The sequence below is a fragment of the Myxocyprinus asiaticus genome, chromosome 40 (assembly GCF_019703515.2).
Source record: "Myxocyprinus asiaticus isolate MX2 ecotype Aquarium Trade chromosome 40, UBuf_Myxa_2, whole genome shotgun sequence".
NCBI classification, from domain to species: domain Eukaryota; kingdom Metazoa; phylum Chordata; class Actinopteri; order Cypriniformes; family Catostomidae; genus Myxocyprinus; species Myxocyprinus asiaticus.
Genome location: NC_059383.1, coordinates 16,983,130 through 17,008,966, shown reverse-complemented (window position 1 = coordinate 17,008,966; position 25,837 = coordinate 16,983,130). Strand labels below are relative to the sequence as shown.

The 25,837-nt window shown below is 38.1% G+C and overlaps 1 protein-coding gene across 1 annotated transcript in view; it reads left to right on the top strand.

The window, feature by feature from the left end:
- Positions 1 to 25,837, top strand: part of LOC127430620 (rho GTPase-activating protein 32-like) — a 130,940-nt gene that overhangs the window by 86,330 nt on the left and 18,773 nt on the right. Inside the window, exons 6-13 of the mRNA XM_051680511.1 lie at positions 4,232 to 4,318; positions 12,356 to 12,493; positions 15,867 to 15,962; positions 16,133 to 16,255; positions 17,128 to 17,205; positions 19,332 to 19,413; positions 20,513 to 20,563; positions 22,347 to 22,421. Coding sequence (XP_051536471.1) covers positions 4,232 to 4,318; positions 12,356 to 12,493; positions 15,867 to 15,962; positions 16,133 to 16,255; positions 17,128 to 17,205; positions 19,332 to 19,413; positions 20,513 to 20,563; positions 22,347 to 22,421 — 730 coding nt within the window. The remainder of the gene's footprint in view (positions 1 to 4,231; positions 4,319 to 12,355; positions 12,494 to 15,866; positions 15,963 to 16,132; positions 16,256 to 17,127; positions 17,206 to 19,331; positions 19,414 to 20,512; positions 20,564 to 22,346; positions 22,422 to 25,837) is intronic.

Below are 25,837 nucleotides of genomic sequence, written 5' to 3'. Positions count from 1 at the left end.
CGAGAAGACACCGCTTAACTCCGCTCTGTCTGCAGAGCCACCATCAGTTCAGAGTCAGCTCTGTAAACAATGGAGTCGGAGCGTGCTCTGCTGGACAAACTACGTAATGACACCAATTCTAAAGCATTGTTTTCTGCATTATATGTTCTGAAAAAAAGTTTTCATATCTGCGCATATCGGTAAACTTATATGCCGATACCGATATATCGGTGAAAGGATAATATCGGCTGACTGATATATCGTTCGGGCACTACAAACTATTATCTAGGTCTGTTAGTCCGATGCAAAAATTGGACTGTTACGATTTCAGTCGAACTAAAGCATTTCCATGACATTTTAAAAATGCATATTATTGTTTTAGTCCAACTGAAATGTAACCTTTTTAAATTGCATATAAACGCACTGACTCTTCTGGCCCATGGGACTGCTATAGTTTTGCATTAAACCTATTCCCGAAACAAACTGTGTTCAAGTGATCCGATCACAAGTGAACAGAACTAACCTGCAGCAATCATACAGGTGTAAACGGGGTCCAAAATGTGATTCGGTCACTAAAACCACATTCAGAGGTAGTCAGAAATGCACATGACCATTTGAGGTGTAAATCCTGATGCGTCCCAGACAACAGCGAAGGATCGCCTACTGAGCTTACATGCAGTTATTCTACAAAACAAAGGGTAAAAATAGCCATCTGATCAAAACATTTGAAAAAGGACATACATTTTACAAGCACCAAACTTCTCAAAACATGTAGTGTTGCAAATCATGTAAAGCATGCATATTCAAAGTCTTTGTTAATACACATACTCAACTAACATAACAATGAGCATTCCGTTCTAAATGTCACGTTTGATTTGAGGTTCAAATTAAAAATTATATTGGGAACAACAGTGTGCTTTGAATATTCGCTGATATACTGACAGTGACAGGAGATTGGAAACCTGCTCCTCTACAAAAATCCAATCACAAGTGGTTACAAATGAGAGACTCATTTGTGATGCATGTTAATACAAAGTTCAAACAGCAATTTGTCTTGTCTGACCACTTTGGGTCGAATCGCTTGATGGATGTTAATACCAGGTGTAAACAGGGCTATAAAATTGTTTTACATCTCCGTTCTGTCTGTGAGTTTTACCTGTGTCAGCCTCATTCATTCAAGCTTCAGAAAAGAGATGGAGAGATACTTTATTGATCCCTAGGGGACATTTAGTGCAAATAATTGAATTATTCATCAGCAGATCCACCTGCATGCAAGCTTTTATACTCCCTCTGAAAAGGACAGATACATTTGCTTTTCTATTGCTCTGTAAATGTTGCTTAGTGTGTAAGTCTAGTACAGAGGCTTTCTGTTTGTACGAGGATGTTTAGTTTTATGTTGGAGCATGACTCTAGCTGCACATGACAGGGATGTAGTCTTCCAAAGTCTCTCTTTGTTCTTGGCGAGGTCATCGTGGTGTGCATCACCCTCATATCTCATAGTATGAACAAACCCATATGAGTCACAGCAGAAATTTGTCAGTCACACAACACAAATAACAGTGGAGGCATTCACATACACAAACACAGTCAAGTGTGTGTGTGAACAGCCTGTGTTGGGAATATTTGTTAAAACACACAGAGCAGGATAAGGGGACATTTTATATGAATAACATATTGGTACATTTACCCAAAGGCACCCAAATGAGAGGTCTAAAGAAATGTTCTATACTGTGTGTAGTGTATCATGAAAGAGGCCTTTTGTTTTATGTACAGTGTTATAGAAAACAGATCCTTTGTGTGTGGTATTGGACTTACAATCAGTCTATACTGGCATTATGCCTTAATTCTTCATCATAACTGATCTAATTTATTTTTTACCCATGCATAAATATTAATTCTCTTCTTATAAATTAGTAATCTGGTCTTCAGAATTGGCACACAGATGCCCTGTGGTTTGCATCCCAGGACATTTTTAAAGAAAACAGATGGGTTATATAATGCAGTGTTATTGTTGAATTATCCACTAAAAGGCCAGTTTGGACTGCTAGATTGTAAATAAGATATTAAGGACAATGACTATTCTTTTCATGCATAGCTAAGTAACACTATCGCTTGAAGAGCTTCCTCTATGTGCTCCTCCCAGTGTAGTGCTTTATCTTAATTTATTATTCATAATATGTGGGCAATATGCTCAGCTGGTGGCACATCATTCAACACCTCTTCTAACCTGAGGTTCCATCTTTGCACCTGATTACAGAGAGATACATCACTGCTACTAATCTATCCGGTGGTAGCACAGGGTGGCTCTGTTCAAAAACCTAGGAAGCTGCCTTGTTGTCTATTGCCTACATAGGCTGCTGCCTTCAAAACCAGCATCATAACCGAACTGAAAACATTTAAGTGTCTGATTTGGAACGCTCTACACAGGCAGCATACAAACAGTGTTCTTGCAAAATGTACAGGGGACTCAATTCACAAGAGTTTGGTATTAACATGTTGCTTCACTTACTACTTTACTCTAAAAAGCACAAAAATACATAGCACATACAAATATTGTGTAAAATAATGAGTAAAAAAAAACTAGATTTACCTATTTTTTATATTTTCTGGTCGTTAATGAATCGTAAATTAAAAATCAACATTTCTCGCACTTCATCCGGCATCCAGTATGTCACTATGCATTATGGGATTGCTTTTTCTGTGAAGTATACATGTGATGCTGTCTTTTTATCTCAGAAAGCCAAATAATTATGTTGCCTACCTTTTGATAGCATGCACAGGATTTCTTAAAATGCTGCCTATGCAGGCAGGTCACTAGCTGATACCAGGGCCATAACCATAATATACATTGAGTGGACAAGTCCCCCCCAATAATCAGATATGGCCAGATTGTCCCCCACCCAATGCTTGATATCCTTGTTGCTGTTCTGCTGCAGTCCATTATGCACTGCTGTTTAATTGCCGTTAAGTTGTTGCAGGAATAACACTATGGTTTAAAAAAAAGGTAATTTGTTCAGTATTCTAACAACGCTCGTCAATGTCATTTGAAATGGCCAATCAAATCGATGAAGGCGGGACTCAAATTTAAGATGCTAAGTGGGAACCTCGTGGATTATTTATATTCCAGTGCCACGCAGCAGGCAGTTTAGGTTAAGAGTGTAAGTGTTATGTAAGAGTCTAACTAAACATGCAATGTTTGCCCACTGTTTTATGATTGAAATGTTGTACCAACCGACAGTAATTAACCAAGGGTGCAAACTATATTCACCATTTGGCAAAATTCGCCGTTTTGAATTTAAAATCTGTCATGTACAGTTCGTGATTTGTATGTCATTCATAATTGTGAATGTGAAAACAGTAACGGAGCAGTTTTCAGCATATCAGGCTTAAGACAAAGAGTAAATGTATGTATATTGGAAAGGAATTGAATGAATGTGGTAATCTGGCAGGCTTTGAAGTAGCTTTTTAGAAAATTCACTTGACATTGTCTAAGATAATGATCTATAAAACACTGAAAACACCATTTTATTTTGAGTATGTCCTTGTCAGGTCTGTGCTCAAAAAATGAGCCACCAGTTAAAGGAGTAGTTCACCTAAAAATGGAAAATGTACTTCTACTCACTCATTAACTCATCCTATGTTGTTCATAACCATATGCTGTTAGTTTTTCAATATTAACTTTTTCAGTACTTCCATTCAGTATGTTTTTCTATGGAAAAGAGCATACAATGAGGGACAACTTGAGGGCAGTAAATAATTTTGTATATTTTATTTTTGCTAGCCAGCTGACACAGTCATGTCATTTTACAGAAACATCAATGATGAAAATAAATTCAAATTATATCCGTCTTTTCTTTGAGACAGCATAAAAAGAAAGAAAAGATGACTGAAACAGGTGAATTGCTAGCATTGAAGACACAGTGTTTGTCTTGTAATGTGTGAACTGTAAAAAAAATTAAAAAAAAAATAATAATAATAAAACACCTTTGAAAACCAAAAATGATAAAATTTTGGTCCTTTATTGTATTTACCATTTTTAGTCAGGACCAAAGAGTACCTGAAGAGACTTCAACACCTGTGACCCCCCACCCTTCAAAATGTTTTGGTCCCCCCCACCTCCATGTTTAAGACATGGTTATGGACTTGGCTGATATGATATATATTATGTACTCTAAGCACCTGCAGCTACAGCAAGAAAGATTTCTTTAAAATTATGTTCATCCACTCACTCATCTCTTTCTCTTTCCCATAGCTGACCCTCGCAGATGAACAGACTGAAGTGACTCGGAATGGCCTGGAGTCAAAAGAGCCTGTGTATTTGGTCCAAATCTACTGTCAGGTAGGACATAAAATCACAAGCAAGGATTTAGTTGGCCCATTTCAGTGTGCATCCAGTGTGCAAGTTCAAAAACTTGTACCGATCTGCAAATACAATAATGCGTAGTGGGTTCTTACAGTAAAGAGACACCAATAAATATCATGCTGAGATGGCGCTATGAGCAGTTGTTTATAAATTTGTTTTGTAACCCTCCTACTTTGGGGAGTAGTTGGTTACTTCAGAATTTATTTGGTTGAGTGTATATATATATATATATATATATACATACAGGTGCATCTCAATAAATTAGAATGTCGTGGAAAAGTTCATTTATTTCAGTAATTCAACTCAAATTGTGAAACTCATGTATTAAATAAATTCAATGCACACAGACTGAAGTAGTTTAAGTCTTTGGTTCTTTTAATTGTGATGATTTTGGCTCACATTTAACAAAAACCCACCAATTCACTATCTCAAAAAATTAGAATACATCATAAGACCAATAAAAAAAACATTTTTAGTGAATTGTTGGCCTTCTGGAAAGTACGTTCATTTACTGTATATGTACTCAATACTTGGTAGGGGCTCCTTTTGCTTTAATTACTGCCTCAATTCGGCGTGGCATGGAGGTGATCAGTTTGTGGCACTGCTGAGGTGGTATGGAAGCCCAGGTTTCTTTGACAGTGGTCTTCAGCTCATCTGCATTTTTTGGTCTCTTGTTTCTCATTTTCCTCTTGACAATACCCCATAGATTCTCTATGGGGTTCAGGTCTGGTGAGTTTGCTGGCCAGTCAAGCACACCAACACCATGGTCATTTAACCAACTTTTGGTGCTTTTGGCAGTGTGGGCAGGTGCCAAATCCTGCTGGAAAATGAAATCAGCATCTTTAAAAAGCTGGTCAGCAGAAGGAAGCAAGAAGTGCTCCAAAATTTCTTGGTAAACGGGTGCAGTGACTTTGGTTTTCAAAAAACACAATGGACCAACACCAGCAGATGACATTGCACCCCAAATCATCACAGACTATGGAAACTTAACACTGGACTTCAAGCAACTTGGGCTATGAGCTTCCCCACCCTTCCTCCAGACTCTAGGACCTTGGTTTCCAAATGAAATACAAAACTTGCTCTCATCTGAAAAGAGGACTTTGGACCACTGGGCAACAGTCCAGTTCTTCTTCTCCTTAGCCCAGGTAAGACACCTCTGACATTGTCTGTGGTTCAGGAGTGGCTTAACAAGAGGAATACGACAACTGTAGCCAAATTCCTTGACACGTCTGTGTGTGGTGGCTCTTGATGCCTTGACCCCAGCCTCAGTCCATTCCTTGTGAAGTTCACCCAAATTCTTGAATCGATTTTGCTTGACAATCATAAGGCTGCGGTTCTCTCGGTTGGTTGTGCATCTTTTTCTTCCACACTTTTTCCTTCCACTCAACTTTCTGTTAACATGCTTGGATACAGCATTCTGTGAACAGCCAGTTTCTTTGGCAATGAATGTTTGTGGCTTACCCTCCTTGTGAACGTGTCAATGATTGTCTTCTGGACAACTGTCAGATCAGCAGTCTTCCCCATGATTGTGTAGCCTAGAGAACCAAACTGAGAGACCATTTTGAAGGCTCAGGAAACCTTTGCAGGTGTTTTGAGTTGATTAGCTGATTGGCATGTCACCATATTCTAATTTTTTGAGATAGTGAATTGGTGGGTTTTTGTTAAATGTGAGCCAAAATCATCACAATTAAAAGAACCAAAGACTTAAACTACTTCAGTCTGTGTGCATTGAATTCATTTAATACATGAGTTTCACAATTTGAGTTGAATTACTGAAATAAATGAACTTTTCCACAACATTCTAATTTATTGAGATGCACCTGTATATATATATATATTTCAAAATCTGTAACAAAATTCAAAAATGTTAAGAGCGGATGTGTCTGCACTTGATTTCAGTGCTGGCAGATGTTAGTTGAAAACTCAGTGGAAAATATATCGCAAGTCATGGTTTTTGTGTGGAAACCTCATTCATTCTGGTCTGCTAGAAGATGTCCAAATTTACAGCACTGCTCCTGTGTGTTTATAAAGAAGAAAACATTAACAACAGAGGGTACAGATCTGGCCAGGGACCGAGAAAAAGGAGAGGGATCCAACACACAGGAAAAGCTCTTTATTTCCACTCTCATTGCAGTTTTTTTTTTTTCCAAACAATGCCCTACTCAGTCGCCTATGGAGTGCAGTGGAAGCTGGAAGGCTGAACTACTGTGTTTGTTTTCTCTGTGGCTGCACTAGTAGGCCGGGCTCTGTTGAGCATTTTGAGGTCTTTTTCTGCCTGGCCCTGGTTCAGTGGGATGTATTTGGGCCAAATCAAAGGCATTCTGAGGTTTTCAAAGGCACACTTAGACTTGGAGACTGAAGAAATGCACAGAAAAGTGCAGCTATTTCAAAAGATCCATAAAAACATGCTAAATAGGATTTTAAAATGGATGGGGTCATAAATTGACTTAAGGGTGATGTTTATTAGAACAGGTTATGCTCAATTTAAGTTTAATGAAGCATATAATTCATAATGGTCAAGTATTATGTATATAGTGTCCAAAATATTTGTTTTTGCAGGGCTCCAGTCTGCGACTAAAATGGTCGCAAATGCGACCAAAAATAATTGATTGCGACAATCATTTAAAATCTAGTCACCATTGGCGACAGTCGGGTTGTGTGTGTTCATATGCTGTTTTGTCAGATATCATCTTGTGAGTTATTGAATACATCTTTAGAGCACCAGTGAGTCTCAAGCTGCTTTTCACCCATTCCGTTTCTAACGAGCTCGCTGCACCGCACGCAACAACAAACCCAGCGCGAGAGAGTTGTGAACAAATTACTCTTTTGAACCGGATCTTTTTCATGAATCACCCGAAAAGAACTGAGGGTTTGAATTCAGGAGCTCAGGTTAGCAGTTTGAATCAGATTCACTTTCTCAGCGAATCAGCCATCAGTGATAATGTTCAAAATAAGAGTCCCATGCATATTTCGGGCTTCTTTATAATTAAAAGTCCCGTATTGTGTACCACTTTTTTTCTCCTGGTAATTATTGATTGGGTATGGAGTAGCACAATAAACTACATCTGGGATTTCATTCAATTTGCACTCTTGTAGTCTCTGTGTCTGGGCCATCCAGTAACAATAAAGAAAGATTAAGGCAATATTTTAAAACAATTTAAATATTCACACACACACACACACACACACACACACACACACACACACACACACATATATATAATCATGCTTTTGACACTTAAGACAACTGACCTTTTTCACAGACTGTGGTGACCCGTTTCCACCTTATTTAGCAGCATAAATCTAGCAAATGTTTTATATGATAATTCTTTTTAATATTGAGTGTAAGTTTATAACATTATGCTTTGTGTTATATTACCCTGGAATTAGTTTTAAAAAATGAATTACCACAGCTGCAAGGATGATTCGATTACAGCTGCTGAGACAGTGAGAGTAAATTTGGCATTTGGCAAATTTCTCCCATATGAGAAAATGCCAAATGCACCACTCTGTTTTTTTTTTTTTCTTTTTTTTTTTGAAAGTCATTCAAATATAATAGTGGATTTTGCTCTTGGAGCAAATGGGTACGTGAAAATAAGATTTGCTGTGGTCTCCCATTCACCGCTGTCGAAGTTTACCCTGCAAACTTTTACTTCCGCGTTCCAAAACCCGGAGTGTGAAAAAGGTCTATTGAGGGACAACTATTACACAAGGTGCAAACATTCACTGATGCTCAAGAAGTCAGAACACTACGCTATGCATACTGTACTTTATGTAAATATCTGTAATGTAGATTGTGAAGAGCAGTACTAAAAAAAATATAAATAATTATCTCTTATATTTGTATAAATTATGAAAGGGGTGTGAACATTTATGAGACAAAAGGGAATGCAAACATATTTTCTCAACTATATATACTGTTTATTAAACCTCCGATTAATGGGTTATCAGCTGTCTTCCTTTTCCATCTTTCTATCTTGTTTCTGAACCGCAATCTAAATCTAGCAGTTCTGTGATTTGGCGACTAATAGCAGCCATTTGGCACCTTAATGTTTCAGTTTAGGAGCCAATGGCTCCTAAGTCATTTTTTTAGTATGGAGCCCTGTTTTGCATACCTACTAAAGGCAGGTGAATTGAGAAAATGTACAGCTTGTTAAAGCCTAGCTGTGTTTCCCTTGAATATTTGCATCAAACACCACTGGATATTATATCACGTATAGAATCATAGACCAGTCAGTCTCTCCGTGGCACCTCTCAAAAAATCACATTTTTATTTTGGTGGCCTATATACTGTCTAATCAGTTCTAGTCTAATCAAGTTTACTGGCCAAATGGCCATTTTTTACTTGCGTTTGGTGGACGTTAATTTCGGACCCTGCATGTATGTAATGCCAGTCAATGCTGTGTATACCAGGCTGAATAAAACCTTTTATTCAAAATAATAAACATGCAATTCTAGCAGTGTGCTGTTCTATTAAGAGCTCTGATTATTTAAAGGGGAGATTACGTGAGAGACTGCTGATCGACTGTGGGTCTGCAGAAGTGCACCTCATGCCCTGATTCAGGCTACACCATACTGTCAGGATGATTGATGCATTACACAGGGCAGCCACAAAGTCACTGGGGCAGAGGGAACACAGTAGCCTCCCACAAGAGGCAGTGAAGAGGAGGTAAACATACCCAATCCATTTCAACACTCCTCCCCATAGTATCCCATCAGCATAATCTTCTATTCATATTCATCAGCATCTTCACATTGGGAACACTCAGGTGCTTTTGTACAGCTGGCGATGTTCCTGTGAGAATTGCATACTGTTGTCAGACAGTGATGTAGTGCATTTGATTTAGATTATAGAACACTGCAGACACAGACTATCTACAAAGCTGCTGGGTAAGATTTAGCCCTAAGTGTGCCTTGTGTATGGATTGATTGAGTTGTAGAGCTCCAGTATATTCACTGAGGAATAGAAGTCAGATTGTTTTAGCACACCATAATTCATTTTATTTTTTAACTTGGCAAATAGCAATAGAAACTACTTTTACACTACAAACTTTCCAAACTTAATTACACTAAGTGTTAATAGCAACCAAAAGCATCTTCTTTGCACTAAGTGCAAGTAGTGTTATATATACTATCTACACACAGAATAAATTACTAACATACTGTATAAGGGGCGTCACTGTAGAATGTTTATTGTGTTTATTTAGAGTCCTAGAGACACCCACACCAATCCCTACCCCTAAACCTAACTCTAACCTTCCCTTACAAAAATTAATTATGGTTTTAATACTAATAATAATACTCTGCATAATAATGTGGAGAGGTGGTGGTGTAGTGGACTAAAGCACTGAACTGGTAAGTGGAAGGTTGTTGGTTCAATCCCCACAGCCACCACCATTGTGTCCTTGAGCAAGGCACTTAACTCCAGGTTGCTCCAGGGGGGTTGTCCCTGTAATCAGGGCACTGTAAGTCGCTTTGGATAAAAGCATCAGCCAAATGCTATAAATGTAAATGTAATACCGTAACCATAGTATCACCATGGTATTTTGTTGTAAAATAATAGTAACCACAAAATTACCATGGTCAGTGGCCACTATATTAACACCATATTACTGTAGTAACACAATGGCTAATTGCATTAAAACTATGGCTTCTGCCATAAAATAAAAAAATAAAAACATGGTTACTACAATATTACTATAGTAAAACCATGGTTAATTTTACCTGGATCAAATCTGTCTCTCAACTCCCCGACCTTTACCATGACCAATTCACTGCAAAGAATTCAACCTTTATATTAGTTTTTATGAATTATTATTATAAGTAATATTTAAGGAAATATTAAGAGAAATATTAAGAGTGGAGACAGAAAACAGGATAGGATGAAGTGGGACAAAAGGCATATTCCAACCCGGGTTGTCCGCACAAAAAAAGCACACACATTGTTGTTACATCTCATGCCATGGCGGTGACACTAGAAGCGCAATTTGTCTTAAATTTCGGTGTTCCCACCAGACTATTGGAGTACATAAAGCAGTGCTGTGTGGCAAGTGCTATTTACACCTAGTTTTTATTTCTGCAGATCAGAGTTGAATTTTTTTTACATTAAGTTTAATGAAATCAAGAAACATTAACCTGCCCCAAATGTCCCCAAAGTTAGCTGTCTAATGATAATGTGGATTATAGTACCTGTTGTCCAGATATTTAGTTGGGAATTAGAGAAAAACAGATTAATTGTCTAATAGAGGACTATGGGCAATCCAAGCATGAAATTATGTGAAAAAAAATCTTGTAATATAATACATCATAACAAAGAAATAGGCATTTCTTGGATTTTCTTGGAAGTCGACAGCGCAAAGAGAGTGTGAAACATAATTACATAATTATAATTGAAATCATGATTTTCATCCTTTTTCTTCTCCATTATTTTCTGTAGTTTATTCAGCTCAAAACGCTTAAAGCTCATGTAATTTCTTCGCCACTACTTTAACCATACGGAATTGTAAAAATAATTATTATTTGCAAATAGGTTTCCTGAATACTTCCCCCACTTGTCTTTCGTTGATTGGACAAATAGTCCTGTCCCAAACTCACGCCTTGGTATGGTGACTCTGGTTGGATACTCTGTTAAACAGATAGCACCACAGTGTATACACTTTTTGGGTAAGTCAAACTTCGAAAGGTTATAGTTGTCTCTGCATATTAAGCTTTGACTAGAGAGAGTATTTTAGTGTCCAAAATTACATACATTACCTTTAACATGCAGACTCCTCTCAGACTTTATGTAGATAATTTATATTTTTGCTATCCATTTTTGTTTTTTTATAAATTTGTAACCTTAAAGTTTTTATATCTTCTGTTGACTTATAAAGTTCAGCATTAAACATCTGCTGCGGGAGATTATGTCATTATAATATTTGCATACTGATTTGAATTCTGCCTTTATCAAACATCTGTCTTGACAAACACAAATGCAAAGTGAACCCTAATGGACCCTTTAATATATATATATATATATATATATATATATATATATATATATATATATATATATATATATATATACACCAATCAGCCACAACATTAAAACCACCTGCCTAATATTGTGTAGGTCCCCCTTGTGCCACCAAAACAGCACCAACCCGCATCTCAGAATAGCATTCTGAGATGTTATTCTTCTCACCACAATTGTACAGAGCGGTTATCTGAGTTACCGAAGACTTTGTCAGTTCGAACCAGTCTGGCCATTCTCTGTTGACCTCACTCATGAACAAGGCATTTCAATCTGCAGAACTAACGCTCACTGGATGTTTTTTGTTTTTGGCACCATTCAGAGTAAATTTTAAAGAATTTCTAAAGTGCGTGAAAATCCCAGGAGATCAGCAGTTACAGAAATACTCAAGCCAGCCCGTATGACACCAACAATCATCCATGCGATTATCTAATCAGCCAATCATGTAGCAGCAGTGTAGTGCATAAAATCATTCAGATACGGGTCAGGAGCTTCAGTTAATGTTCACATCAACCATCAGAATGGGGAAAAAATTTGATCTCAGTGATCTGGACAGTGGCATGATTGTTGGTGCCAGATGGGCCGGCACGAGGGGGACCTACACAATTAGGCAGGTGGTTTTAATGTTGTGGCTGATCTATGTATATATGAGTTATAAAAACAGTCCATTGAGAAGTCTCAAAAAAATCTTTCCTTCTCTGTTTTGGGTTAACTTTTCAAACACTCATTTTACCTATTTTTTTATTTATTTATATGATTTTTGTTGTTTGTTCACTATCCCTCTTCTATACTTACAATTCTCATCGCCTTGAATTCTACTTAGTCCACAGGTAAACTCACACACAGCCGATTGTGGGGTTCCTCTGAAGTGGCGGATGTGTGTGGTCAGCGCGGTGTTACACTGGCCTGACGACATTCAGCCAAGCAGACCAAACATCAACAAACTGTAAGGCGTGCTTGTTTACCTTTTGAGTTTACAGTCCTCTCTTACTGCCCCTCAGGGACGAAGCTGGATCGTGAGGCGGAGCTATGAAGATTTCCGAGTGCTGGATAAGCATCTCCATCTCTGCATCTATGACCGGCGCTTTTCTCAGCTCCCTGAGCTGCCCCGCTTCGACAGTCTGAGGGAGAGAGCAGAGGTAGGACTCTCAAATGCTTCCCTTTCAGAGCTCTCCTGAGGGCAATGTGACATTTTAGACTCTTGGCTTTTACAGAAGAATTGTCAGACCTATTTACCCTCTGAATACAGGATGCTTATCCTGCAAGATGCTCCTCTCAGAGTTTGTAAGTGCCCAGTTAGGCTGCTTAACAGCTCCTAATGGCCTCTTTTGAGAGACAACTGTCAGATGGATGTCCCTGTTGTATTTTTGCTTGATAAACCTCTTTGTTGGATATTTCTGCCATTTGTTTCACAGATAAGTATACTTGAACCGTGGCATAATTTCACAGCTAAATCAATCTGCTTTGAAGTTTGAGTGGCTGATAATGCCATCCATTATGTTCTGTAGTAACGGAAGTCTTTCTGAGCTCCCACGATGGTTGCCTGTGTAATAAGGTGTTCTCCCAATATTAGAAAAGCTCCAAGGTCATATTTCATCTATTGGATCTCACACTTCAAGCTTCAATGTTATGTATAAAGCCTAGGGTTAAAGAGAGACAGTCTAGTATGGGTAATTGTGGTGAAGATGGAGTGGGGAAGGGATCTAGATTGTGCACCAAAAAACTCAAGATTACAAGCCCTGAAATGAACCCACTAGTCGATGAATGAGGTCAACAAATTTTTGAATTTATTTTTGTATTTATTATTATTATTAGTTTTAATATTTTTAGTAGTGGTCCTTTAATTTACGTGCTGACAGGTGTACTCTGCATTAGCTGTTTGCACTGTAAAACCCTCTTTGAGAAGTTGCGTCTTTTTAATTAATTTAAAGCACTGCTACTACAGCTATAGACATGCAGGTGGATATCTTTGGCTGTTGGGTCTCAATCTGGGCTATTTTTGGAGCGTCTCTGCCATGAGCATTGCATTTCATCAGTGAATTAAGGGAAAATAGCTGCACTTTAAAAACCCCACGCTCTGCTCCATTTCGCTGCACTTAGTCTTGCTGTTTTTGAATCCAACGACGCAACTTATGTGAACGCCATCTAAGAAAAGCTTCTGTTCAGGGAAACAAGTCTAATTATACAGTGATTCCTTTAAACCAATTTGTCGACTAGTCATTCAGGCAACCCAATGACTTGGCGATTTTGAAAATATGTAGTCTTTGCATACTATCTAAAAGGTTCACTGAATTTGATTTATTAGAACAAAGCCACCTTAGGGGTCTCAATATGAGGCTTGTTAGATGTCTGATATCTCACATAAACAAGCCTCATCAGCACGTTGTCATTATAGAACACAGTTCAATCTCTGTTTACTTACTTTGTTGTGCTCTAGTGTAGTCAGCATAAACCGGTTGCCTTGGTTGCTGGAGATAAATGAAACCATATTGAACTGCGCTGAGATCTCCCAGCTATCTGTATAGTCTTTTTATTTTTTATTTTTTTTACCCAATTAGGCTTCCTTTGCAGCCCCTATTGGCTTTAGTTTTAAATTTAGTGAGTCTGTGCCAGCATATGTCTGAGAAGGGAATTGATAGGAGCGTGGATCCTGGGACAGGTTCAGCTGGAACAGATCGACAAGTGCTCACTGGGTTATGGAAATACTGCTTCTTTAGTGCTTTTATCGATACATTTCAATCTCTGGCTCCTCCCCATTTCCCTCTTAGACCATCTGGCTGTCCGCCAATCAAAAAGATGATGATGCTTTTCACTTTAATTATTATAATTTAATAATGTATTGTTGATGTTCAGCTGTTTTGAACACAATAACGCATTTTGTGAAAGCCTCCTAAGAAATTTGATTGGGGAAACCCGAAACATTGTTTCATTGTTTTGCCAAATTACCCTCCAACATTTGCATTATATGTGTAAATCCTATGACAAGAAGTGTTACCATTCCATAAGAAAAATTAGCAAAATTTTCTCCATGCGTGTCAGTGGTATATACAAATACACATTTACAAACTGTGCATTGAATAGCTGTCAGTGCTGGAATGTTTACCTGGCTAATTTACATTATCAGATAAGAAAATTACAGAATACTGATTCCTTAGCTCGTGATGGTTGACATATTGATAGTCACAGTAACATTTTTTGTGGCTGTATAAAAGAAAGATTGACACTAACTTGATTTGGTGCTTGCTATTTTTGTCCAAAGTAATATTAGTGACCGGAGACAAATTATTGTCCGACAATATAAATAGAGGTGTCATTTTGTTTACGTTTTAAGATGTTGCTTTTAAACAGTTTGCAATGTACTGTGTGGGTCGACACAAACCGGTATAAGTCAAGATGTGTATCTCCATCTCTGTGATTTGCTAGCGGTGCATTAATAGTAGCTGTCAGTGTCCAAGTGAGAGTGACATCACTCTGAACTAGTTGTTCAGTTCTGTACACACTTTGTGGATTAATGAAAATTTGGTTGTCACTATACTCACAACCTGAATTTTCCAGGAGTAACTTTGGTTGTAGAATGTGGTTGTCACACCCGTAAATAACCAACCTCTGTTTATACAGAACAAAATTAACAATCAGAAGAGGTGTGACAACCATATGTAGCTGCAGTTGGTACATGAATAATGAAATTTAAGTCACCTGAATTTGTTTTGTTTTAGTTTGCAGAATTTAACTTTAAGCTCTTTGCAGATGAACGCACATCCTCCTTGCTCTTATTTTCCACCAGGAGAGAATTTATTATAACTGCTGTATTTTTAGATTGAGCTCAATGTGGTGATGTTTAAATAGGATGTACAGTTTCAGAGAGAGATGTGCAGTTGATACATGAATTCTTTATTAGTCAACTGATCTTTGTTCTGTATTAAAATGAGACCGCTCCATCTCACCTTCTGCCATATGACTCCTTGTTAGAGCCATGGGGAATTATAATCAAGATCATTTTGTAATTCAGTGCATCTGTTGCCCTTTTAAACTGATATTGTCCTCTTGAAGTAACTACAGTCATTTTCAAACACGTTACCTTTCTATAAGGCACACAAACCCATAACAAACTCCAAAACATCAATGACAGACTACTGCACAGCAATAAATGTTTACCAAGCCATTTACTGGCTCTTTTACTGAGGAGGCTGGCATTGTCTATTGCTTTGATGCAAGAAGGAACAAAGAGGAACAAACCTTCCCCTCAGCTATTGTTAAGTTGTATACGCATAGACTTTATGCTGTTTCTATTACTTAGTACAGCCCATTTGAGGCCACTCACTTTCAGAAAGCTGTATTCCTTACACCTCCCTACCATTTTATGAGAAAGAATGCAAATTCAAACCATATCACTCTTCAGTGTTATGAGAGTTCTCAACCTGATCCATGTTGAAATACTCTATATTTATAGAATTAACCCCTTGGATGGTTTCATGCTTGTTAACCCTTCCTTTCACTCTTTCTTTTTCCTAGCAGGCAGTTTCCCAAATGCTGATGGCTTACCTTTCCCGTCTCTCAGCAATTGCTGATAACAAGATCAACTGTGGGCCGGCCCTCACATGGATGGAGGTACTCTGTCATTTTGTCATTTCAGCACAGACAGCTGATTGATTCTCTTGGATAATTAAATACGATGATGGACACTCAGCATTTCTCAAACCTTTTTTCATGAAACACTATTTTAATACAGCAGTTAGTTAGTGTCAGATTTTGAATTAACATCTCGTCTCTTTTTGCAGGTTGACAACAAAGGGAATCACTTGCTGGTACATGAGGAGTCATCCATTAATGTTCCAGCTATCGCAGCGGCCCATGTCATCAAGCGCTACATTGCCCAGGCAGCTGATGAGCTGTCTTTTGAGGTGACTGGGCTAAAATGGACACAGCAAAATGTGTTGTTGTGTTTTCAGTAGAACTGTCAATTGAACTTAATTGTTAATTTAGTACTTTTAATTGTATAATATGAATATTATGAAATAATGCAACCTGTCCCATATTTAAATTCTGTAAGAAAGCAATAAGCCATGAGAGGTGATTTTACCATGACTAAGAGTTATACTTTGGCACAACGCAAAGCAGAGTCTGCCACAATATTGTAATATCTTGGGATTATCATAATTTGGAGGCTTTTCTCAATGATTAATTTGATTGAATAATAATAAAAAAAATAAAAAAAAATGTTTTATTTTTTATTAGTATGCTTCACAGGGCTGACCCGATAAGGATACTGTTTTACTGGGGCTGTTGACCGCCTGACAATGTTGTGCTATCCCGGACGAGCCCCCAATTATGTTACAATCAGCCACAAGACCAGGACATGAAATGACAAAAGGGGGTCATTTAAGCAGCACAATTGTGTGGAAAAGACATAAATGTTACACAGATACAAGTACAGCAAGCCAAGAGCCGCACAGCAGTTTGCAAATGGAGATTTCCCAAGCAGGTCTAACTGTTGTGGATTTATAAGGGAGCTCAACTCCCCTTGACATGGTAGCACAGTTGTACTACATCTATAGTTGATTGGAGAACAGAAAGATAGTGAAAAAAGAATAGCTTTCCTTCCAGCAGGCCTGTCAAAAAAAAGAACTCAAAACTGAGGATTCTGCCACCAAGTAGACAGAGGGACATGCAGTAAAAATTGACAGCCCTAATTTTCATTTTTGAAGATCTATGATTTCTCTACTAATAACTTTGTCAAGAGTGGTGTTGATGCATTTCTCTTTCTTTCTCTCAGGTGGGGGATATTGTTTCAGTAATAGACATGCCACCCAAAGAGGACACCACATGGTGGAGAGGAAAGCATGGTTTCCAGGTTTGTTCTGTTTGATTTAGCCTTCCTATTTAAGTGTACATTACGGTTTAGAAATTGCAGGGTGATTTTCACCCTCTGGATCAACCTACAGTTAAGTGCTTTTCACAGTGATAATAGGGGATCAGAGTAACATGGGTTGTTCCTACATCAGATTGAACCTGCAACCTTTAGTGTCCAGATCTTTTAGCAATATATTGCCACAACCTTTAAAGCATCAAAAACCACAAGTTGTGAGCAGTTATGGCTAACTGGTTTAATTTTCAAGAGTTTGGCTTATTGCCCACCCCAAGGAACATGTGTACACACACACACACACACACACACACAAGTCACTTGTGATTCTTGCCAAATCAAACTGCTCTCTCTTACTGACCCACAAGCATATGCCCAGCATTGCTATCTTTGTTTGGCCCTTTATGTTCCAGTTTGTATTCAGTGCTATGAAATATAGTGACTCACTGGACTCTCCTGTGAGTCAGTGCTAGGGTCTCTGCATTGAGACTGGAATATGATGGCAGAAATGTGATGGACCCATTGGGTGAAAGTCAGACACTGAACTCTGGCCGGCTGTGTCAGGTCGCCAGCATATGTCTGGACTAAGGATGAACACACTGCTATGCCAGCTGTCAGAAAGACCCAAATAATCAGCTCACTTTGATGTAAGCAGGGTCTCAAGGTATGCCTCGTAATCAAACTCTGGTGTTATGAAGAGGCACTGTTGGGTCAGAGGTGAAGACAATAGACTTTACTAATGGGTCTGTGATTGCAGACAAAGTCAAGGTTATAGCAATAGACGATGTTCATGTTTTCAGTAAAATAAGCTAGAATATCATGCATTAGATTGTTGTTTGTGTAAGGACAGGACAACCCTGACTTTTGTCCTGAATTTCCAAGTTAATTGTTAATTCATATATAATCTACCATTGGTAGATTAATCAAACTTTAAGTTTAGAACATGTTAGGCATGTGAGTTTGGCTCTCCATGTCCTTCTGTTTTGTTTATTGATGTGTGAAAGACTGCTGAACTTTGTATCTTCATTTAGGCCCTTTTGTCTGGAGGTTTACAAGATGAAGTGTATAAAAACCTAATATCTTTGTGTTTTCTGAGATTTTTCTTGTTCCTTCATATGAAACTACATTTACATTTATGTATTTGGCAGATGCTTTTATCCAAAGCGACTTACAGTGCCCTTATTACAGGGACAATCCCCCTGGAGCAACCTGGAGTTAAATGCCTTGCTCAAGGACACAATGGTGGTGGCTGTGGGGATTGAACCAACAACATTTTGCTTACCAGTTCAGTGCTTTAGCCCACTACACCACCACTCCTACTAGAATGGGAAAGTCAAGTAGATCGCATTTGTTTTTCCACCTCAATCAGGGAGACACCCAGAGACAATACTGGGCTTATAATAGACTGTGCCGTTCATATTTCTATGGGGACATTTTGTGTACTTTCCTCAATAAAGACCCATAAGACAAGAGTGATTTTTAAACTATAAATACACTCATTATGGAATCTGTTAATTAAGCCTTCTTCTAATAATATCTTCAAGATCTTAATTGCAGTCATATTAAAACAAAAATCTCCAGTCTCCTATTAGGTTTGTTTGCAATCTGAACTCAAAAACTTTCATTATGATATTTTCAGCTGTTTTAGATAAGTTAAAACATTATTTTGAATTGCTCAAGCAGCCAAATATGATGCATAATGCCAGCTTTTACTTTGCTGAACACTTACAGTAAACTTAAATTGCTCCAGGGGCTCAAAACATGAGTATACAAGAAACCCCTTGCTTTGATCAACAAACAGTATTTCTTCTACCAGTCCTTCAAAAGGCTACCTCATCAACTCACTTCTTACTTTAGCTTTTATCAGGGCTTTGACTAGCAGACTTTATATTGCTATTTAACTATTATATACAGTATACTAATGTTAGTGTACTCGAGTCTCTAGATTATAACATTTCAGCATAGTCACATAGGAAATATTGCTTGCATGCATTTTTATTTTAATATGACACTGTAGTAGCGGTAAGCATCTGGATGTGACTAAGTGCAGAATAAGATGAAGCCTTGGCATTTCCCTCTCAAGGAGCTTTTCAAAACCCCTCTGCTCTCCACAGGTTGGCTTTTTTCCCAGCGAGTGTGTGGAGCTGATAAACGACAAGGTCTCACAGTCTGTCACCAACTCAGTGCCAAAACCAGGTACTGCCACACACACATACACCTACAGTATGCATACCTCAAATCCTGTCGGGACAGCTCATCAGTTCCTCTGCCCACATCTGTATTAACCATCCCATAACAGCCCGCTTCCACTGCAGGGTGTTATAAACATAACCAACCCAACAAACATCATCAGGAAAACAAATGCAAGGTCACACTTGTTATTCAGAGTCAGATGCATTCAGATTCCTCCTAAGGCTGTTGAGGCATTCAGAAATGCTGGATTTTGAATTAATCATGTTAGTAAGAGAGAGGAGTCACTGTGGTGTGTTTACTTGATTGAACTGGAACAGGTGATGACTGCAGCCTCTGGATCCTTTTAATGTACATTGCACACTGTAGAACAGCCTGGTACATGCACTATATCTCCTGTATTTACAGAACATTATGCAAACATCTCACTGGTCAAGCACTGAAAAGTCGAACAAAACAAACAAGGTGATTAACAGCCATCTGAAATGGAGTGTTGCTAGCTCACTATCCCAAGAAGTGTAATGCATTTTGTCATGTTTGGAGTGGTCGTGCACCATGCAGACTGAACCAAGCTCTTTATGAGAGGTTAGTTTACATCACGACTTGGACTGAATGACTTTCCAAGCCCTCCAGAGAACTATCCATCACCTACAGTTTTATGTTTCTGTTTGGTTTTGGCTGTCTTTTGCATCAAATCAATGCTTATTGGCTTCCATGGAGGGGTGGAGCATCATGATTCATCTGGCCAGTCAGCGTGCTGGCTTGCGGTGGGTGGGAGGGTTCAGTGGTATACAACAGAGTTGCAATGACATGGCACAGCTCATGGGGCTCTTAGGTGGAATTACAACACTGCTTTTTACTGTTTCATTGTTAAGGGCAAGGGCAACACAAGACAAGAATGAGATACATGGAGTTTATATCATTAGGTTTGCCACTGGAGAAACATAATTGCACATTGCTTTCTGCTGTGGTTTAGCTTTTTTACTGATTGTACACCTACTTACCCCCCTGTGGTATGACATTTTTGAATGTATGTTGCATTGCTTTGCACTTCTTGCATGCACGTGTAATGTATTTGACTGTGCTTCCCTCTACTGCTTCTCAGCGTCCCCCTGCTCTGGTCTGCGGCCGGCCTCCTGGAGTCTGTTCCCACCCTGTGCGTGCTGGTATACTCCCCCAAAGTCTCCCTTTTTTTCTTAAAAGGATAGTTCACCCAAAAATTAAAGTTCTGTGATCATTTACTCATATGATTACCTATATGTAGGGCTGTCACGATTATGAAATTTGGCTGACGATTAATTGTCAAACAAATAATTGCGATTACGACGATTAATTGTCTGTTTTAGGGCTATGACTATTAATTGTCTTCTTAAGGGCTTTCATGATTGATTGTCATATAAATTGTCATATTTCTTAAGGTGAGCTTTTTATGCATTTGTGCTTCATACACCTTAAGAAGTCATTTTTACATATTTAACTTCAAATATATAAATCAAGTAATAAAATAGGGATATATGATTTCCTTTTAAGGCTTTAAAAGCTTACTGTATGTATGACATGAACAACAATGTTTTAAATATCAAAATATTTCAAAATACTTAAAATATGACTCTTTTTGGTCATCTTTTGTTTTGGTCAATTTTACATTTACACTGTTGTTTTTTAAACTCATATATATATTTATATTATATAATATTATGCAATAGTAAAACATTTCTGTCCTAATTTCTTCACTTTCACACATTATTTTAATGCTTTGATTAAACCCACGAGCCCTTATTTGTCATGAAACAAAACCTTTGAGATTTAATTTCATCATTTCATCACTCCACAGAAATAGAGTAAGCGTGTGTCTCCTCTGTGTCACTGCGTGTCATTAACACTGCGTGTATGAACCAGGAACATTTGCCATTACACGATAGTTTAAAGTGAAACCGGAGCGCTTTGCCTTCACTATCAAAGTTTATACTTGTTTGTTTATATTTTTGTGGGAGTTTGGTGCGAGCCTCTGCTGACAGCTCGCGCATCAGAGCGCTTGAGAAGTGCTTCACGCGCTCTATCGGACAGGAGCTGGTTTACGTTGTGGTGCGGTTCAGTAACGCTCGGACTCGGAGTGAACTGTATGAAACACAAACGCGCCGTTCATGGCAATTATACAGTATATTCGCTTAAAATTCCCATATTTTGGCATTAAAATATGATTGGAATTAGAATGCCCAATAATCGTGGTTATCTCAAATAACCACGGTTTGATCAAATTACCGTGATCAGATGGTTATATAATAATCATGACAGGCCTACCTATATGATTTTTTTCCCCCACTGTGGAACACAAAAGGAGATAAGATTTATGAAAAAAAAAAAAAAAAATGCAATAGAAGTGAATAGTGACTAAGGCTAACATTCTACCTAACATCTTTTGTGTTCCACGGAAGACAGAAAGTCAAATGGGATTGGAACAACATGAGGGTAAATAAATGATGACAGAATTTTCATTTTTGGGTGAGCTATCCCTTTAAACACACACCAACATATAAACACAGAGTAACACACCCTCCCTCTCCTCTTTCTCTCTCTCACACACACATGCACACATTTTCTCATTTTATCTTTCTTTATCACACTTTCTCCCTGAACGCAACAGTTGTTCTTTGGCAGTATCATGAAACTTGCATTGCAGCTTAGAGCACTTGGTAGCCTTGTATGTTTGTATTGAAGTGCATTTTACAGCACCAAATTGTTTATTGTCAGTTTATGGAATCAATAGTACTGCTGTGAAACAATGTCTAATAGACAGGAAATGTGGAGTTAGGGGGTACAGAAAAAGTCTCTCCCGAAAAAGTGTCAAGTGCCAAGCTAATAGAAAGCTGCATGTGCAGCTGTTGTTCTCATGTTTTCTAACCGGGTCCCTCCCTCCCCTTCTCTCCTCCGGCATGCAGATTTGGAGATGGAGAGTAAAAAGAAGGACAGTGCATGGGCACCCGACCCATTAAACCCCTACAGGCTGAGCTCAGGTAGACCAAAATTATCCATGAACTACGTCTTAACACAGACTAACCTCAAACTCCCCTGTGTATCTCTCTGCACAGTCATTTCCGCTCACGGGTCTTCTAAACACTACTGGCACTCCAAAGCATTAGAGTGATGTAGTATCACTGGTCTTTCCTAACATCACAAGGAATGTCTCACTTAAATTAAACATGTTCATTCGAAAATGTAAATTCTTTGATCTTTTACTCTCTCTCATGTTGTTTCAAATCCATATGACTTGGAACACTAAAGAAGATGTTGGGCAGACGGTTAGCCTCAGTCACCATTCACTTTCTTTGCATCTTCTATTCTATACAGTGAAAGTGAGAAATGACAGGCTATCATTGTCTCACATCTCATTTAGTGTTCCACTGAAAAAAGAAATTCACACAGGTTTGGAACAACATGAGGGTAAGTAAATGTTAACAAACTTTTTTTTTTGTTCTTTTTTTTTCTTTTTTCTTTTTTGAGTGGACTATCCCCTTAACTATATGAAGATCTGCTCTTATTTGGTGTGAGTTCAATAAAACAAAAATGGAGTCTTGCTTTTCACTTACTCTTAGTGTCTCAGTGGCATGTGACTTTGAACATTGTGTCCTCTCTCGTAGATTTACCTTGATAGCGCTGTCTCCCTCTTGTCCTACATTTCAATGCATGTGAAAGCCTTTATCAGTGTTTTGCATTTTATATGGACATATTGTAAACAGTCTTTTTTGACTATGTCCACACTTTATGTGTCTGTATTGAAATATTGATGAGGTTCTTCACCACAGATCTTGTCTAGTTTATGGTACAATTCCTCTGCTCTTTCAAATGCACCACAATGTGTTTGCCAGACAGCCACATTGTTAAAGGTTGTTTTGCAACACACTGAGCGGCTGATTTACATGACCTTTTTTAAGAAAGGCTATAAGATATTCTCAGCTTTGTCCACTGACAGTATGAACTACAGTCTCTCCATGGTGACTCAAAAATATTCTTGAGTGCTGCCTTAGTGCATGCTCAAATACAGCATACCTATCAGCTCCCCTGCAGAGCTTTGACAAGCCAACCAAACGACACACAAACACCTTATAAATCATTCACCTCATTAAGCAAATGCCTAGAGTAAATGTTTAACTTCATAAGGTGGTATAACAGTGATAAAGGTTGCTGTAATGTTTTATTTACACCAAGAAATAGAGGATAATGTTGGTTATTGAAATGCCTTTAGTATAAACGTTTCCTCATCGCTTCAGATCTCTCACACTTTAAAAAAATAAAATTAGTGACTGTGAAAAAAGTTTTGTTCCCATATGCTCATACTTAGCAGGTGCGACTCCAGATGTAGTTTCCTTCACTTCCTAACTTCCTTATGGGGCACCAATGTCTTCCTCTCAGTGGAGCAAAGGGCAGCTGCCTCAGTGAACAAGCCAAGACAGCTGGAAGGAACTGTGAGAGTAAAAGAGAAAGAAACTGTATTGGGGTTACATTGCAATATCTGTCTGTTTGTCCTAGCGGGGACTGTGCAATTCCTGACTGACCTGTTCTGAATGCCTGAGTGAAACAGAGACTTTTATATGAAATATATATATATATGAATGAACGTTACATTTATATAGCGCTTTTCTGACACTACACTCAAAACGCTTTACACAGTGAACAGGGGACTCTCCTCAATATACATTTTGCTTGTAGTGCACAAGATCCGTTTGTTCTCGATTTTGAAAAGAAAAGTGTACACCATGTCCCCCTTATTCTTCGCATTGGTTTTAACTCGATTTCAAAACTGATCAATATTTGGCCAAAAGAGAACCTTGGTTTGTAAATATAGGAATTATTTTAGTGAGCCGTTTCACTTGGATTGCAGAGATTGTGTAGATTCTATCTATTAGACAGTGTTACCTTGTAAGAGAAAGTATATCTCTATTTATTGTTTGACAGTTCAGCCACACACCTATTGCTTTGGAGTCCAGTCCAGACTAGGTTGTCTTTGTCAAATCCTTATAGCTGCACTATGTCAATGTGTGCCATAAAAGCTGAATAGAACTTGGCCATGGCATTGAACAGTTTCTTTAGAAATAAAGAATGCATTGTTGTCGCCCTTGTGGTGTATTCAAATAAAAATGTAATGCCTTCAGTATGCAATTCTAACCTCTTGCTTGGGTATAATTTGACAATTGGGTGTAGAAATCAAATATATTAAGGTGCTTTCCCCCTATTTGGCAAACTTAAGCTATTGCTGAAATACTTCTGCAATTATATTAGGGTTACAGGGCAACGCTGTACTGTGTTGCCATTGTTAATGTCTTTTAAACGACATTCATCACTCGATATTGGATACCCGATAAATGCAACAGTTTGCAGGCTGAAATGATCACGCCCCGGTTACTGCAGTTAGAAGCCCGCGCGGTTGAAAGTTGATATTAGGGGCTGGACAAACTGAGAGTAAAGAGAGACGGAAAAAAGCGAAGAGGAAAGAATGCATGCTGACTATTAGATTTTACCGGCTGACTGTAGATAGATAGAGAGAGAGAGAGTGTTTGTGATTATCTTTCGCCGTTGTCGGGTCTATGAAAAGGATGTCACTGTTGATAAAGGGCTAATGTTAAACTACCTTATCTTCGCAACAACTGCTGCCAAAGTTCACAATACTCCACTTAATCACCGTTTTCCCATCCTTGGATTTTATTTAAAAAAATATTAATTTCACGAATATTTCACATTTGATTCTGAGGTAAGTTTTAAAGTTGCTTTATTTTTACTACTTATAGATTAAATAGAGAATTTATAGAGGCGGCCGAAATGCGTCTAATTATGCTCTTTAAATACTTAAACACTTGCGATATAATAATAACTCATGTTATTTGTCTTTCTTATTTATTACACATAATTCGCTAAATAGTAGGCTATCACTGAATTGCCATTTCGATAGATTTAGTTAATGTAGCGAAGTTATGTTTACACATTTAACTTCGACATTAACTTCATGACTCAAGCTAGAGAGATTAATCGCAAACGTCACCTAAACTCGCCCCCAAAAAATATTTAAGCAAAGCGTTTATTGGGAGAGTAATAAACCATAATGTAGTCGGGAACGTTGTGCAGTGACATCACCAGTGTCTCTTCGTCGGAGGTTAAGGGCAGCCTCGAGCACAATTTGGTTCAGTAATGTAGGGATATAAATAAGCATATTTTCAGTTTTTATCAGAAATGACATCTCTGTACCGTTGAAATAATATAACACTCTGCTCAGTCATTCCATTTGGCCATTTTTCACCTTCACTTTGGGCAGAGGGACAAACTGTTATCTGCTTTGCTTTTTAATGGAAGTGTATTTTCTAAGAAATGTAGTGTTAAACATATTCACAAAATTCGCCAAAGAAGAACTAATTGTTCCTAGAGGCAAATAACATGTGAA